The following is a 13,138-nucleotide window of genomic DNA, read 5'->3' as shown; positions in this document are numbered from 1 at the left end:
GCACACTGTGGAAGACGGGGGGCAGCAGAGGCCAAGCCATCTCTTCCTTCAACCTCCCGAAAGATTTACAAGGGGCAAGTCCCCCCTGGAGTCACACCGAGACCACAGCTTTTTGTCTCGGCAGCATCTACCTGGTTCACGAAGACCCAGCAACATCTGGCCCCACCATAGCCCGGAAAGAAAGCGCAAACCGATGGTCCGTTCCCCTGGAGAGCAGGCCATCTTTCTGGAAACACCTTCTCCAAGAGCAATCCCCTCTGCACCTCCATTCCCATTAATGGCGAGAATAAGGAAGGAGGAAAGGGCCAAACCGATAAAGCACTTCAGTGAGACTAACCTGGGCCACTTCTTGGACCAGCTTGTGAGAGTCTTTGAAGATAGTGGGAGGGAAGGAGGACCCTCCGGAGTAACACTTTCTTGGGGGTCTGGGCCTTTAAGCAGGTGAGGCCAGGCCCATTTGTTACGAACTCTTAGCCTCAGTGCTGCTGAAAGGAACAAAGCATGTTTGAAAGTACGGGGCTGGGGGGTGGGAAGACCAAGAAAAAGCAGAGGTACTTGCCTCTTCTTACAAATTAGACCACCTTTACTATTCGTATTTAATTTAAACTCATCAAACTGAAAACAAAATGCCGGAAGGGATTTGGAAGAGAATAATTCAGTGATGCCACGAAAACCCAAATCAGAGATGACATGTTTTCTCGATTAAAAAAGACATTTATGTGTGTACTGGTGGGGGAGGGGATGTGGAGTAAATCAAGTGAGATTTTCATTTTAAAAAGCAATCGAGGGCTTCCCTGGTGGCGCAGTGGTTGGGAGTCCGCCTGCCGATGCAGGGGACACGGGTTCGTGCCCCGGTCCGGGAGGATCCCACATGCCGCGGAGCGGCTGGGCCCGTGGGCCATGGCCGCTGAGCCTGCGCGTCCGGAGCCTGTGCTCCGCAATGGGAGAGGCCACAGCAGTGGGAGGCCCGCGTACCGCAAAAAAAAAAAAAAAACAAAAAGCAATCGACACCTCAAGAGCTGCCTTCAGGCCTGAGGTCCTGGTACCAAACTGACCGCAGTTCATCAGATGCCACGGGCCGGCTGCACCGCCGCACCCCGAGGACAGCACTGCGATGATTACTGTTCAGCAGGCTTCCTGCCAAGCGAATAAAGGCAAGCAATCATTTCTTCTTCTTCTTTAAACCCCAACCCTGACTGTTTCTAGCGGTAAACACAGGAACACGCATGCTGGGCGAAGCCTCCAAGAAACACCAGGAGGAGAAGCACCACAATGTCACATCACACCGGGCGGTACAAGTTCCACATCCAGGTTACTGGTAACAGAAACGCTGAGTCAGAACCCAAAATGAAGACACTGTTTCCCAAAGGAAAACGGGGCGCTTCGGAAAGTTCCAAGAACTCTTGCCGGCCATGGAAGATGACACTGTGAAACAGTCACCTGGAAGAATTAACGCATCTTCCAGAAGTATTTTACATGCCTTCAGAGGAGCCTAACGTACACCCTGAGACCTTCCCATGCTTGGAGGCAACTCGTCTTTGAGCCAGAGCCATGCTTCTCATTTAATTCCAGCAAAGCCCCCGAGGATCAAGCATCCCCACTTAACAGCTGGGTAAACTGACGCCGAAGTGGATTAGTTTGTCCAAAGTCACAGAGTAGTAATGAGGGAAGCAAGACCTCCAACTGCAAATCCTACGGCAAATCTTCAACTTCGTGCTTGATTTCTGGGCTGTTTAAAGGAAAAGGAAACCCAGAACTCGAAAGCACCAACTCTAGAGTAAGATGCACCTTGGTTTGAATTCAATACTGACTAGCTCTGTGAGCTGGGTGTCAGGAGGGAACGCCTGCTACCCGCCCCCCCCACCACCGTGTTCTGATGAGTGGGCTTCCGTGCCTCTTCCCCAAAAGGCAGGCGTGGGAGGAAGCATTTCGGAAAGACCTCTGAATTGACACTCGGGCAGTGGGAGCTGTTTCCTCTCTCCTGCGCTTTGACCCTGCCTGTTCAGGGCAGGAGGGGGCTGACTCCATCCCCTACCCTCCAGGGGGTGAGCACCTGGGCCCAACCTGGCTGTCTGAAGCTACCACGAAAGAGATGCTCTCTTTCTGAAGCTGAGGTTGCCTTCCTGACCACCACATCAAGACAGGCTTTCTGAGAATGCCACCAACAGAGGAAGCTAGGAAAACAGAGATTCCTAATATCATCTGAGCCCACGGATCTAACCACGTCTAAAGGTAGAACCCTGAACTTGCCAATCAAATGCACCAGCGAAATCCATCAGAGAGGGCTGGTGGAGCTGACTGGCCATACCACTTCCAGCCAAGAGCACCGACGAACGCCAACCCGCCTTACACGGATGTACCACGTTTGCAAGTCATGGTTTCCCCGGCGTAACGCAACTAGGAGAAAAGCTAGGCGCTCTAAGGCTCGGCACGGGCATGAAAAGAGGTGGAGAGACCTGACCAAACAAAAGGACGCTTTTCTGGCAAAACAGACTCTGAGGCTGTCTGCAGCCTGAGACAACCTCGGGGTAACAAGTGTTCCCCTCTGACGGCCTAGGGACCCGTCTAGATTATCGGGGGCTGCCCAGGCACCTGCGGAAGCCGCACAGCGTCTGAAAGCCTTGGCGGGTCCTGTGTCCTCATGGACGCCCCAGAGCCCACAGGGTCCTGCAAAGACGGGGTCGCCCAACCCACCTGAGGCGCTGGAGGCCCGCGACACGTCCTGGGCCGGGGCGGAGCGGTTGCGGCTCTGCTGTCGCCGCCGGCCGGCGGCCGAGCGGGTACTGCGCACGTGGACCTCGCTGGCCTTGAAGAAGGCCACCATGAAGGGCTGCTTGTCGTAGGGGCCGTCCCTGCCCACGAGGCCGGCGGCTCGGGGGCTGATGTCGAGCCCTGGAAGGCAAATCAAAGCAGGAGGGTGGTGGGACCCCCAGCCCCCCAGTTGTGCTGTTCTCACCCCGGCCTGTGCATCCTTCTTCCCGATCACGTGCCTCCCACCGGCGAGGCAGCTCCACAGGCCCCAGGTGCCGGGCCCGCGGGCCGCAGCGGGGACGCACAGGTGCGGGAAGGGCGCCCACTGACCCACGCGGTGTCGGCCCTCGGACCCGCTCCCGCCTTCCTCTCTCTCTCGACGCGCCCTGGCCTCCGCCTGGGCGCTGCCCTCCGCGGGTCCTCTCGGATCCAGGACCATCTCACCATCTCCAAGTCCTTGCCAGGAGGCTTGTGGGGGGGAGGCCTTGCTGGTCCACAGTGGCTCTGAGGGGACAGGAAGCCGAGCCATCCTGGAGCCCGGGGCCCACCCGGAAACCACGGCTCTGCCACACCTGCCGCGAAGGAGACCAAGGCGACGACCCTCGGCCCGAGCTTGGCCAACTCACCGTCGCGCGTGACCACACTCAGCTGCAGCCCCATGTTGTGCTGCGGGGTCAGGACCCACAGGTTGCTGGTGGCTGTGATGTCAAATTCCAGCCAGCCTTCTTCCGAGGCCCACACGGCGCGGGTGTCCAACAGAAACAGGTCAGAGTCTCTGAAAGAGGGAAAAGGCGGCAGGATGAAGGGCGCAGGGCCCCCAGCTCATCCCCACTCCGTCCTGCCCGGTGTCAGACGACAGATGCCACCGTCGGGTCAGGGACGGCGACCAGCCGGGGCTCCGGCTGGTGTGACATCACACAGGACACACCCGCAACACAACCTGCTGGGGTGCCGCACGGACAGCAGCTGACATAGGGGCGCCCCTCGGTGTCACCAAAAGCCTCACGACAGCTGCTCAGGCCACATCTTTTTTAGAATTAAGGTAAATTCAAAATAAATAAACAGTCCTATTGTTGCATGCTTTGCAGCTAATGAACTCTAAACAGAGAGGCCGTGGAGGGGGCAGTGAGGAAGAGGGTTAAGCAAATATTAAATCAGGATCAATAAAGATGAGCATTTACTAAGTTGTACTTTGTTAATTTTTTTAAAACCTCAGAACCCGACAATCCTCACGTTAGTTCCCGTGAAAGGAGAAGCCAGGATTCACATCCTATTTCTGAGTAATCATGAAGTCTTTTCTGTTAATTAAGGCCTTCACATGGCCTACGGTGAGAGCCGCGTCCTTCCCCATGTGGACGGTGAGTTTCAAGTCTGTCCCAGCCCCGCTGTGAGCCATGCCGGGGCCCTTTGAGGCAAACTCACCGAGCCCCTTCCTTCCACTGGGCTCCACACGGACTGCTTTTACTTTTTTTTTTTTTTTTAACAGTTTCCAGCTGATATAACTCTAGTGTGGGAAGATGGGGTGAGGGACCCACATGCCACGACAAGGCAGCGTGTAGGACGGTCACCTTGGTGTGTCGCGAGGACACAGTCTGAGTTGACGTCCCAGAGACACCGGCACGAAATGGCCTGGAATTCCCATGACAGGGAAGGGGGAGGTTTTAGCCATGGAAAGACTCAAATCCCCTGGTGCTGGAAATATTTTGCTGCAAGAGCTTACAGAACAATTACTAGAATTCAATACTAAATTTAAGATGACCATCACAATACTAACAGTGTACATTTATTTATTTTATAAATTCATTTATGTATTTAGTTTTGGCTGCATTGGATCTTCGTTGCTACGTGTGGGCTTTCTCTAGTTGTGGCGAGCGGGGGCTACTCTTCGTTAAGGTGCGCGGGCTTCTCATTGTGGTGGCTTCTCGTTGCACAGCACGGGCTCTAGGCGTATGGAATTCAGTAGTTGTGGCACATGGGCTCAGTAGTTGTGGCTCACGGGCTTAGTTGCTCTGCAGCATGTGGGATCTCCCCGGACCAGGGCTCGAACCCGTGTCCTCTGCACTGGCAGGCGGATTCTTAACCACTGCGCCACCAGGGAGGTCCTAACAGTGTACATTTAAATCGGTCATAAAGCGCTTGCATCTACTTTGCTTCAACCATCCTGAAAACTAGGTAGAATATCATTACCCCCATTTTACAGCTGGGGAAACTGAGACTCAGGTGTGAGTTTATGGACACATGACCAGTAATTGAAAGAACAATCTGGTGAAAAGAAAATAAGTGGATTCAGAGTTTTCCACAATGACTTCCTGCCTTTTGAGATTATTATGAAAGACAACCTGTGACAAATGAATACAATGTATCTCTAGTCCATCAAACGTCTGGGAGGCCAGTGAAACATCTGAGTTAAAAATGTTAGACTTCTCAGAGGGGAAACAATTTTTCCTGTTTACATGGCTCAGAGTTGGAAGGCAAGGCTATTGTCATCTTTTCCAAGTTCCAAGCAGTAGGTGTGCCTACGCATCGTTTATTCAGCTGGTGGACAGAGCCTGCAGGGGGCACATCACCGCCTGCCATCTATAAAGCACCCCCCCTCCCCCAATGTGTCACACACCCTGCTGAGAAATTACCCCCCCCATCACTGAGGTGGCTGTGGGCAGGCAGACGGGGGGTGTTCGTGGAAAGCAGCAAGAGGGGGTGGCGGGTCCAAAGCTTTGAAGTGAAGATGTAAAAAGACATCAGTGCTGTTCTGAAAGGTTGGAGAAGACCTTCATCCAGAAATAACACAGACACTATGAACGGCAATGTGGGAAAAGTCACCCTAGTCCCAAAGGATGCACAAGACATGTTCTTGTCAGAGGGGCGGCTTCTAGAATGAAGACGCGGTGAGAATGTCAGGGTGTGAGGCTGCCCCTGAGCTGAAGAGGGTCCGTGGGGGGTTAGAGCCGAGGGCCACTGGTCACTAAGAGCTTCCATGCACATGTTTTCAGGACTTGTAACAAGGCTGCAGAGAAATACGGCCCAAGATATGGGCGTGGCATAGCTGGTAGAAAGAGCTAGAATGAGCTTTTATAGTTAAAAAGAGTTAATGATGAAGGAACGGGGGAGTCTGTTAGAGAAAGTGGGGCGATGGGACAGAGGCCGTCATCCACAAAAGGGAGACAGAAGAAGAGAAAAAGGGAAAGAGGAGAAGGGCGTGACTTAAAGAGGGAGGGGAAGCACGCATAACCATGATGGGGAGGAAATGAAGTCCACACGGTGCGTGGGGATTGGTGGACACGGGAGCCCGAGTTTCTACCCTGACTCTGCTCCGGAGTCCCACTGGGGTCCCCAGGAATTGGTGGTGCTTCTGGGCCACACCTCGCTGACTGTGCAGCGAGGACAGTGCCGGTCCTCACAGCTTAGGAGACCCATGGATCCACACACACAGGGTCGCAGCTGAGCCTGGAGACAGGAAGAGCTCCGGGGCTCAGGGCACTGAGGGCGAATCAAATTCAGCCACTTAAACCTAGGATGCTCAGGTCCCTTAGAAGGGAAGTGATGGAGAACATGGGCTTGAAATAGCTGGGCTCAGTGGCTGGAGGAACAGCAAATATTTCCCGTGTACTTTCACCGAGCGGGGCCTCGAGAAGAGCTCCCGCCGCTCCAAGGGAAGCCCGGGGAAGGCAGGTCCTATCACGTGTCTCTTCTAGAGCTGAGGGCGTGCAGCCTGGAGAGGGTAAAGGTGTGAAGGCCACACAGGTGTTAAGTGGGGTCACTACAGCTTGAAACCGGAGCTCAGGCTTCAAAAGCAGAGTCAAGAAAAGTATAGGCGGGCAAATATCACGAGATCACTTACTTGCTGAATCCTAAAAAATCATACAAATGAACTTACTTACCAATAAGAGACTCACAGATACAGAGAACAATCATGGTTACTAAAGGGGAAAGGGGGGGAGGGGTAAATTGGGAATTGGGGATTAACAGATACATACAACTGTATATAAAATAGATAAACAGGGCTTCCCTGGTGGCGCAGTGGTTGAGAGTCCGCCTGCCGATGCAGGCGACACGGGTTCGTGCCCCGGTCCGGGAGGATCCCACATGCCGTGGAGCGGCTGGGCCCGTGAGCCATGGCCGCTGAGCCTGTGCGTCCGGAGCCTGTGCTCCGCAACGGGAGAGGCCGCAACAGTGAGAGGCCCGCGTACCACCAAAAAAAAAAAAAAGATAAACAACAAGGACCTACTGTATAGCACAGGGAACTATATTCACCATCTTGTAATAACCTATCATGGAAAGGAATTTGAAAAAAGTATATTTGTGTGTGTGTGTGCGTATGTACACACACAACTGAATCACTTTGCCGTATACCTGAAACTAACAAAATATAGTAAATCAACTCTAGTTCAATAAAATTTTTTTTTCTAAAGTACAGGGCAGAGGTAGTAATTACCCAAACAAGGGCTTGGAATAATAAAGTCAGAGTTTAAAATCCACTGCACATCAATGCCAATGGCGGCTGGATACAGAAAACACATTCAGATGCTCAGGGCTGGCACAGGATGAGAAATCATGAGTGACTTCTCATGTCAGGGTCAGTGTCGGAGGGGTGAAAGGTCGCGCAGGAAGTAAAGGTTGAGATGCCTAACGCCTGCTGCTGGGACTCCAGTGGCTCCCGGTCTCACCCTCCTCCTTCTCCCAGGCACAATGCCCTCTGTCTAGACTGCAGACACCACTGACACACACTCAGAAAGGGTGAGGAACTTTCAAAAAGAATGACAGCTTTGAGGAGGGACTTCACTGGCTCAATGCTTCCAGTAACTCAGGTATTTAAGAGACACTATTTATGGCAAGTCACTAAAATGGGTCTGGTGTGACCCACATCTATTTACTTTTCTTCAGTGACACATGACCTTCTCAGTCTACGCACCCTGTCAAAGTGTTGCCTCGAACAAGGCGCTCCTGACTTTGCTACGCAAACAGCAGGGGTTCCCTTCTAAACCCCACTCCAGGGGCATCGAGGTCTTCTTCAGGCGAGAAGTACAATTTTCAAATAGAATGAAAGTCAAAAATCAATGAAAATTAGACAGTAAGGCAAGGATTTTTACTTTTTTCTTATGTAATGTATCGTATATAGAGGATTACGTCTGAACTTTTACCAACTAAAAAGATAGAAAGAAATAGGATATTTGAAAACAAAGCATTACAAATCAGAGTAAACTGCTACACACACACACACACACACACACACACACACACGGATTTGAGTAACAAGGGTGAATGAACATTATTATTATATAATCGGCCAAGCTCTCACTGATTTTATGGTACTTGAATTTACCCAATTTGCACCTCTAGGATGAGCATCAAAAGTTCATATATCAAACGCACTTCCACTCTGTAAGGGATACTTCATCTTCAATAAACCAGTACAAATCACTCTGCTGTCAGGATATTAACACAGCTGTGCCCTGACATGGTGTTTACCATGTAAACATATGTAGGACTTCTCCTACATATGTTAGCTTCTCACGACCACCCGAAGAGGCAAACAAAATACTATTCATACCACCACAGGTTTACAGAGCAGGAAACTGAGGCACATACGAGTTAAGCAACTTGCTCACACTCGCTCAGCTGGATTTGAACCCAGGCAACTTGGCTCTTAACCATCATAGCGGAGGTTCTCAAAGTCAGCCTGCATCAGAATCCCCTGGAGGCCTTGTTAACACACAGACTGTTAGAGTTTCTGAGGCGGGGCCTTGCAGACTCGCACTTCTAACAGACTCCCAGGCTTCCCTGGTGGCGCAGTGGTTGAGAGTCCGCCTGCCTATGCAGGGGGTGCGGGTTCGTGCCCCGGTCCGGGAAGATCCCACATGCCGCGGAGCGGCTGGGCCCGTGAGCCATGGCCGCGGAGCCTGCGCGTCCGGAGCCTGTGCTCCGCGACGGGAGAGGCCACAGCAGTGAGAGGCCCGCGTACCGCAAAAACAAAAACAAAAAACAGATTCCCAGGTGATGCTGGTGCCGCTGGTCTGGGGACCACACTCAGAGGCGCTGTCCTCCAGCACTCTCCTTCTCGAGTATGAGGAGAATGACCTTGGCCTGCCTTTTAGACTTAAGGTTCAAAGCTGTCTGCTCTCAAAATATCTTGCTCCTCTCCTTAAAATCATGCAAAGTCATGTAGGCTCCACAAGTGTTTGATTGTCTCAGGGGCTGGCCTTACCCTCAGGGAGTTAGAGTGAGACTGATAAACAGAAGCACAGGTTAGATCAAGTCCAAAGCAGCTGCATTTTTAGAAGCTTTGCTTCTATGTGTCTGAGACAGGGAGAGAGGGGGAAGGTGGAAGATTACTTCGTACAAGTTCATGGCCACCTAACCTGTCCTCTTTGGCCCCCAGACACCGGGGCAAATACTCCAGCACGCCCTAGCGATTGAACACAGATTGAATGAAGGGTCTGCCACCTTTTAAACATGTCATGGGCACATCTTATATATTTTAGTTCTTATCACCAACCCCACATCCACGTCCTTGCCCACTATAGGGAATTAAAACGGTAAAATACTGTTAATTTGTGATTTTAAAAGAAATAGCAAAACAAAATCTTGACCACAACCATGGCCCAACTCCCACAAAGCTGGACGTCCCGCGGGAGATGCTGGCAACCAAAGCAACCTGTTTCTGCGAATGAATAATCCAGAAGGCATAGTTCTAGAAACAGAGATCTATGTTCTTTCTTTTTTTAAATAAAATTTATTTTATTTTTGGCTGCGTTGTGTCTTTGCTGCTGCGCGCGGGCTTTCTCTAGTTGCGGCGAGCGGGGGCTACTCTTCGTTGCGGTGTGCGGGCTCCTCGTTGCGGTGGCTTCTCTTGCTGCGGAGCACGGGCTCTAGGCGCACAGGCTTCAGTAGTTGTGGCGCGTGGGCTCAGTAGTTGTGGCTCGCGGGCTCTAGAGCGCAGGCTCAGTAGTTGTGGTGCACAGGCTTAGTGGCTCCGTGGCATGTGGGATCTTCCCAGACCAAGGCTCAAACCCATGTCCCCTGCATTGGCAGGTGGATTCTTAACCACTGCGCCACCAGGGAAGCTCAGACCTATTTTCTTTTCTCTGCCACATTTACCAAGTGGATAAACAGTTCCAAACAATAGTTCCTCCGGCTCCCCATGCCCTGACATCCCCCTCTCCCCAAACTTAGCATTATTCTGAGTGTATCCAGTTCTGTGTGATAATGTTAATTCCCCTCTAACCTTCTCAGCCACCCTGCGCCCTTGCAAAGAACAGAACGTAGACAGGCCGAGGAAGAAGATTTGGTAGCTTCTTGAATCTTTTTTTTCTTTTAACTTCAGGGAGATGATTCTAAGTCTAAGGAATATGTTCTTGACTAAGAAGATGAAACTAACGGGTTACATAACAGCAGTTGTGGGTCAGTTACATTATCCCCTTTTCAGGGGCAAAGGAACAAATACTGAAAAGTTCAGTGCTTGCCCGGGGCCCACGCTGAGTGCGTCAGAGATTATCAAGCCAGCAGTAAGATTGCAGGAGTCCCTGGGGATGGGACCTGTGAAAGCCAGATACAGAAAGAGAAACAGGTGTGGCTGGGCACAGCGATAAAAAGGCTTTGATTTTCCTCCACCCAAACGACAATAGGGTTCTCCTATTCCTGGCTTTCTCAAGTTTGCCCTTCTCTTCATAAAAGAAAAGGGTCCCAGGTATCTCACTTTCATGTCGGTGGAGATAAGAGTTCACATTACTTCACTTTGGGCGGCAGCACTGAACATCCGACAGAACTCAGACAGCAATCAGTTTAGGAGAATCAGTCTATGAGAAACGCTCTTCTAAGAAAACAACTCGCCTAGATCCTGGCTCCACTACCGCGTTCAGGTCTGGTTTCCAGAACTATACTGTTTGGTTAATGACTCAAACATCAACATGTGTGGGGATTCATTATAAAGATTTCCAAATAAAAATAATAAAAATATGATACTTCAGAGACGGATGCTTCTGGCTACGATGTATCCAACGAACACTCCTGCTAAGACTAAAAACACAAACCTCTTGGAAGCCATCTTAGAGCAACCGAGAAAGGCAATGGTTGAGGAGTCGAGAGCTCAGAGAGAAGAGAAATGCATTGAGGTGAACCCTGTATTTGCTGTTGCTTTTTCATCTCAGGGTATTTGTTAATTCCTAGCATGACGCAAGGATATCAAACAGAAAGGAGAAGCAGCCAGGAGCTTGGAGCAATCTCGCTGGCTGGGGACGCAAATTGGAGCTTCAGGAAGTTATGACTTGAAGGGCTAAGGTCCCAGAGGAAAGAGGCTGTAGAGAAGTGAGCTCATAAAAGTGATCTCATAGAAGTTTGGGTTCACTTCCTCCAGGACCTTGGCCCTTCAAGTCCTGGTGTCCATGAACTCCAATAGTTCCATTTGAGATGCTTGCCAAATATTAGACTGTGTCTGCATGCAGGAGGAAGCTGAGAAAACAAGGAGAAAGCAACTGCTTAGAGGATAAAAAGCAAAGCAGAGTTTCTGGCAGTCTCTCAATACTGGGGAGTTAAAAAATTAGAGTTCAGAGGCCACCAAGGAAGGGAACTTCTGGTAAACAACCTAGACCTTCAGCTGAGACCCCTGAAGAGCTAAACTGTAGGAGAAAAGGAAAACCAGAAATGGAGAAGCCTTAACACACCTGGAAACCCAGCCTCAGTTAAGACAAGAGAACAAGGGGATCTACCTGTCTGTAGTTTTTCTGCCTTCCAGAAGAAAATGAAACCCAGTCTGGAAGGAGATACCAGTATCTAGAATTGATTTCATAAATAACGCCCAGAATTTAATTTTAAAAAATTATCAGGCATGCCAGGAAATGAAACCAAATGAGGAAAAACCAAGGGAACAAATAGATAATAGAAACAGACCCACAGGTGATCCAGATAATAAAGTTTTCAGACATGATCTTGGAATCTAGCCTTATAGTGAAAGGATAATAAATCACAAGTTGGGTTTGTTCCAGGGATGTGAAGTTGGCCTTACACCTGAAAATCATTTAATGTAGTATATCACATTAACACTATCAAGGACAAAAATCATATATAGACATCCCTCAATATCCCTGGGGGACTGGTTCCAGGACCCAAACCTGGATCCCAAAAATACCTGGATACCAAAATCCCCATATGCTCAAGTCCCTTATACAAAATCATGTACAGTATTTGCATGTAACTTACCCATATCCTCCTGTATATTTTAAATCATCTCTAGATTACTTATAATACCCAACACGATGTAAATGCTATGTATCAATAAACAGTTACCAGCACACAGCAAATTCAAGTTTTGCTCTTTGGAACTTTCTGGAATTTCTTTTCAAATATTTTGATCCATGGTTGGTTGACGCCACAGATGCAGAACCCATGGATATGAAGGACCAACTATAATCATCCCAAAAAATTCAGAAAAAGGATAAAATCCACATCGATTTCTAATTTTTAAAAACCCATAGCAAACTAAGAATAGAGGAGAATTTCCTTAATAAAATAGAGTATCTACAAAAACATTTATAGCAAACATTATCCTTAATGGTGCAATATTAAACATTTCCCCCCCCCTTAGATTAGAAATCTGACAGAGATTTCCAATCTGAGATTAGAAATCTAACAGAAATTTGAATGGAATTCAACAGTGCACTGGATATCTAGTGAGCACAATAAAACAAGAAAAAGAGAAGGAAAAATATAAGAATTACAGAGGAAAAAATAAAAATATTTATAGATGACATGATTATATTCATGGAAATTCTAAAATTCTGCAGAGAAAAATTATTAGAATTAATATGTAAATTTGCAAGGTTGCAGGATATAAGATCAATATATAAAAATCAGGGCTTCCCTGGTGGTGCAGTGGTTGAGAGTCCGCCTGCCGAGGCAGGGGACGCGGGTTCGTGCCCCGGTCCGGGAGGATCCCACATGCCGCGGAGTGGCTGGGCCCGTAAGCCATGGCCGCTGAGCCTGCGCGTCCGGAGCCTGTGCTCCGCAACGGGAGAGGCCACAACGGTGAGAGGCCCATGTACCGAAGAAAAAAAAAAAATCAATTGCATTTCTACATGTGGGCAAAAAAGAATTAGACACTGAAATTTTTAAAAGCTAATAACATCATTTACAATAGGATAAAAACTTCAATTCCTGGAATAATTCTAATAAAAACATTCAAGACCCCCTAAACTGTAAAATGTTATTGAGAGTAATTAGAGAAAGCCTAAATAAACGTGGACTGGAACACTCAATATTAGGGAGAGTCGATTCTTCCCAAATCAAGCTCTAAATTTAATGAAATTCCAAACAGAAGCCCAGCAAGTTTCTTTTGTCTAAGTTGAAATGCTGAGTTTACAATATATCTGAGAATGCAAAGGGCCATCGATAGCCA

General features: G+C 49.2%; 1 protein-coding gene across 1 annotated transcript in view; it reads right to left on the bottom strand.

Moving 5' to 3' along the window:
* BMP6 (bone morphogenetic protein 6) overlaps positions 1–13,138 on the bottom strand; it is a 145,295-nt gene that overhangs the window by 7,060 nt on the left and 125,097 nt on the right. The window contains exons 3-4 of the mRNA XM_079935488.1: positions 3,378–3,526; positions 2,695–2,892 (exon numbers count right to left, since the gene is read on the bottom strand). Of these exons, the coding sequence (XP_079791614.1) occupies positions 2,695–2,892; positions 3,378–3,526 (347 nt within the window). The remainder of the gene's footprint in view (positions 1–2,694; positions 2,893–3,377; positions 3,527–13,138) is intronic.

The sequence above is a fragment of the Stenella coeruleoalba genome (genome assembly GCF_951394435.1).
Source record: "Stenella coeruleoalba genome assembly, chromosome: 10".
Classification (NCBI taxonomy): domain Eukaryota; kingdom Metazoa; phylum Chordata; class Mammalia; order Artiodactyla; family Delphinidae; genus Stenella; species Stenella coeruleoalba.
This window is presented reverse-complemented; position numbering and strand designations above follow the sequence as displayed.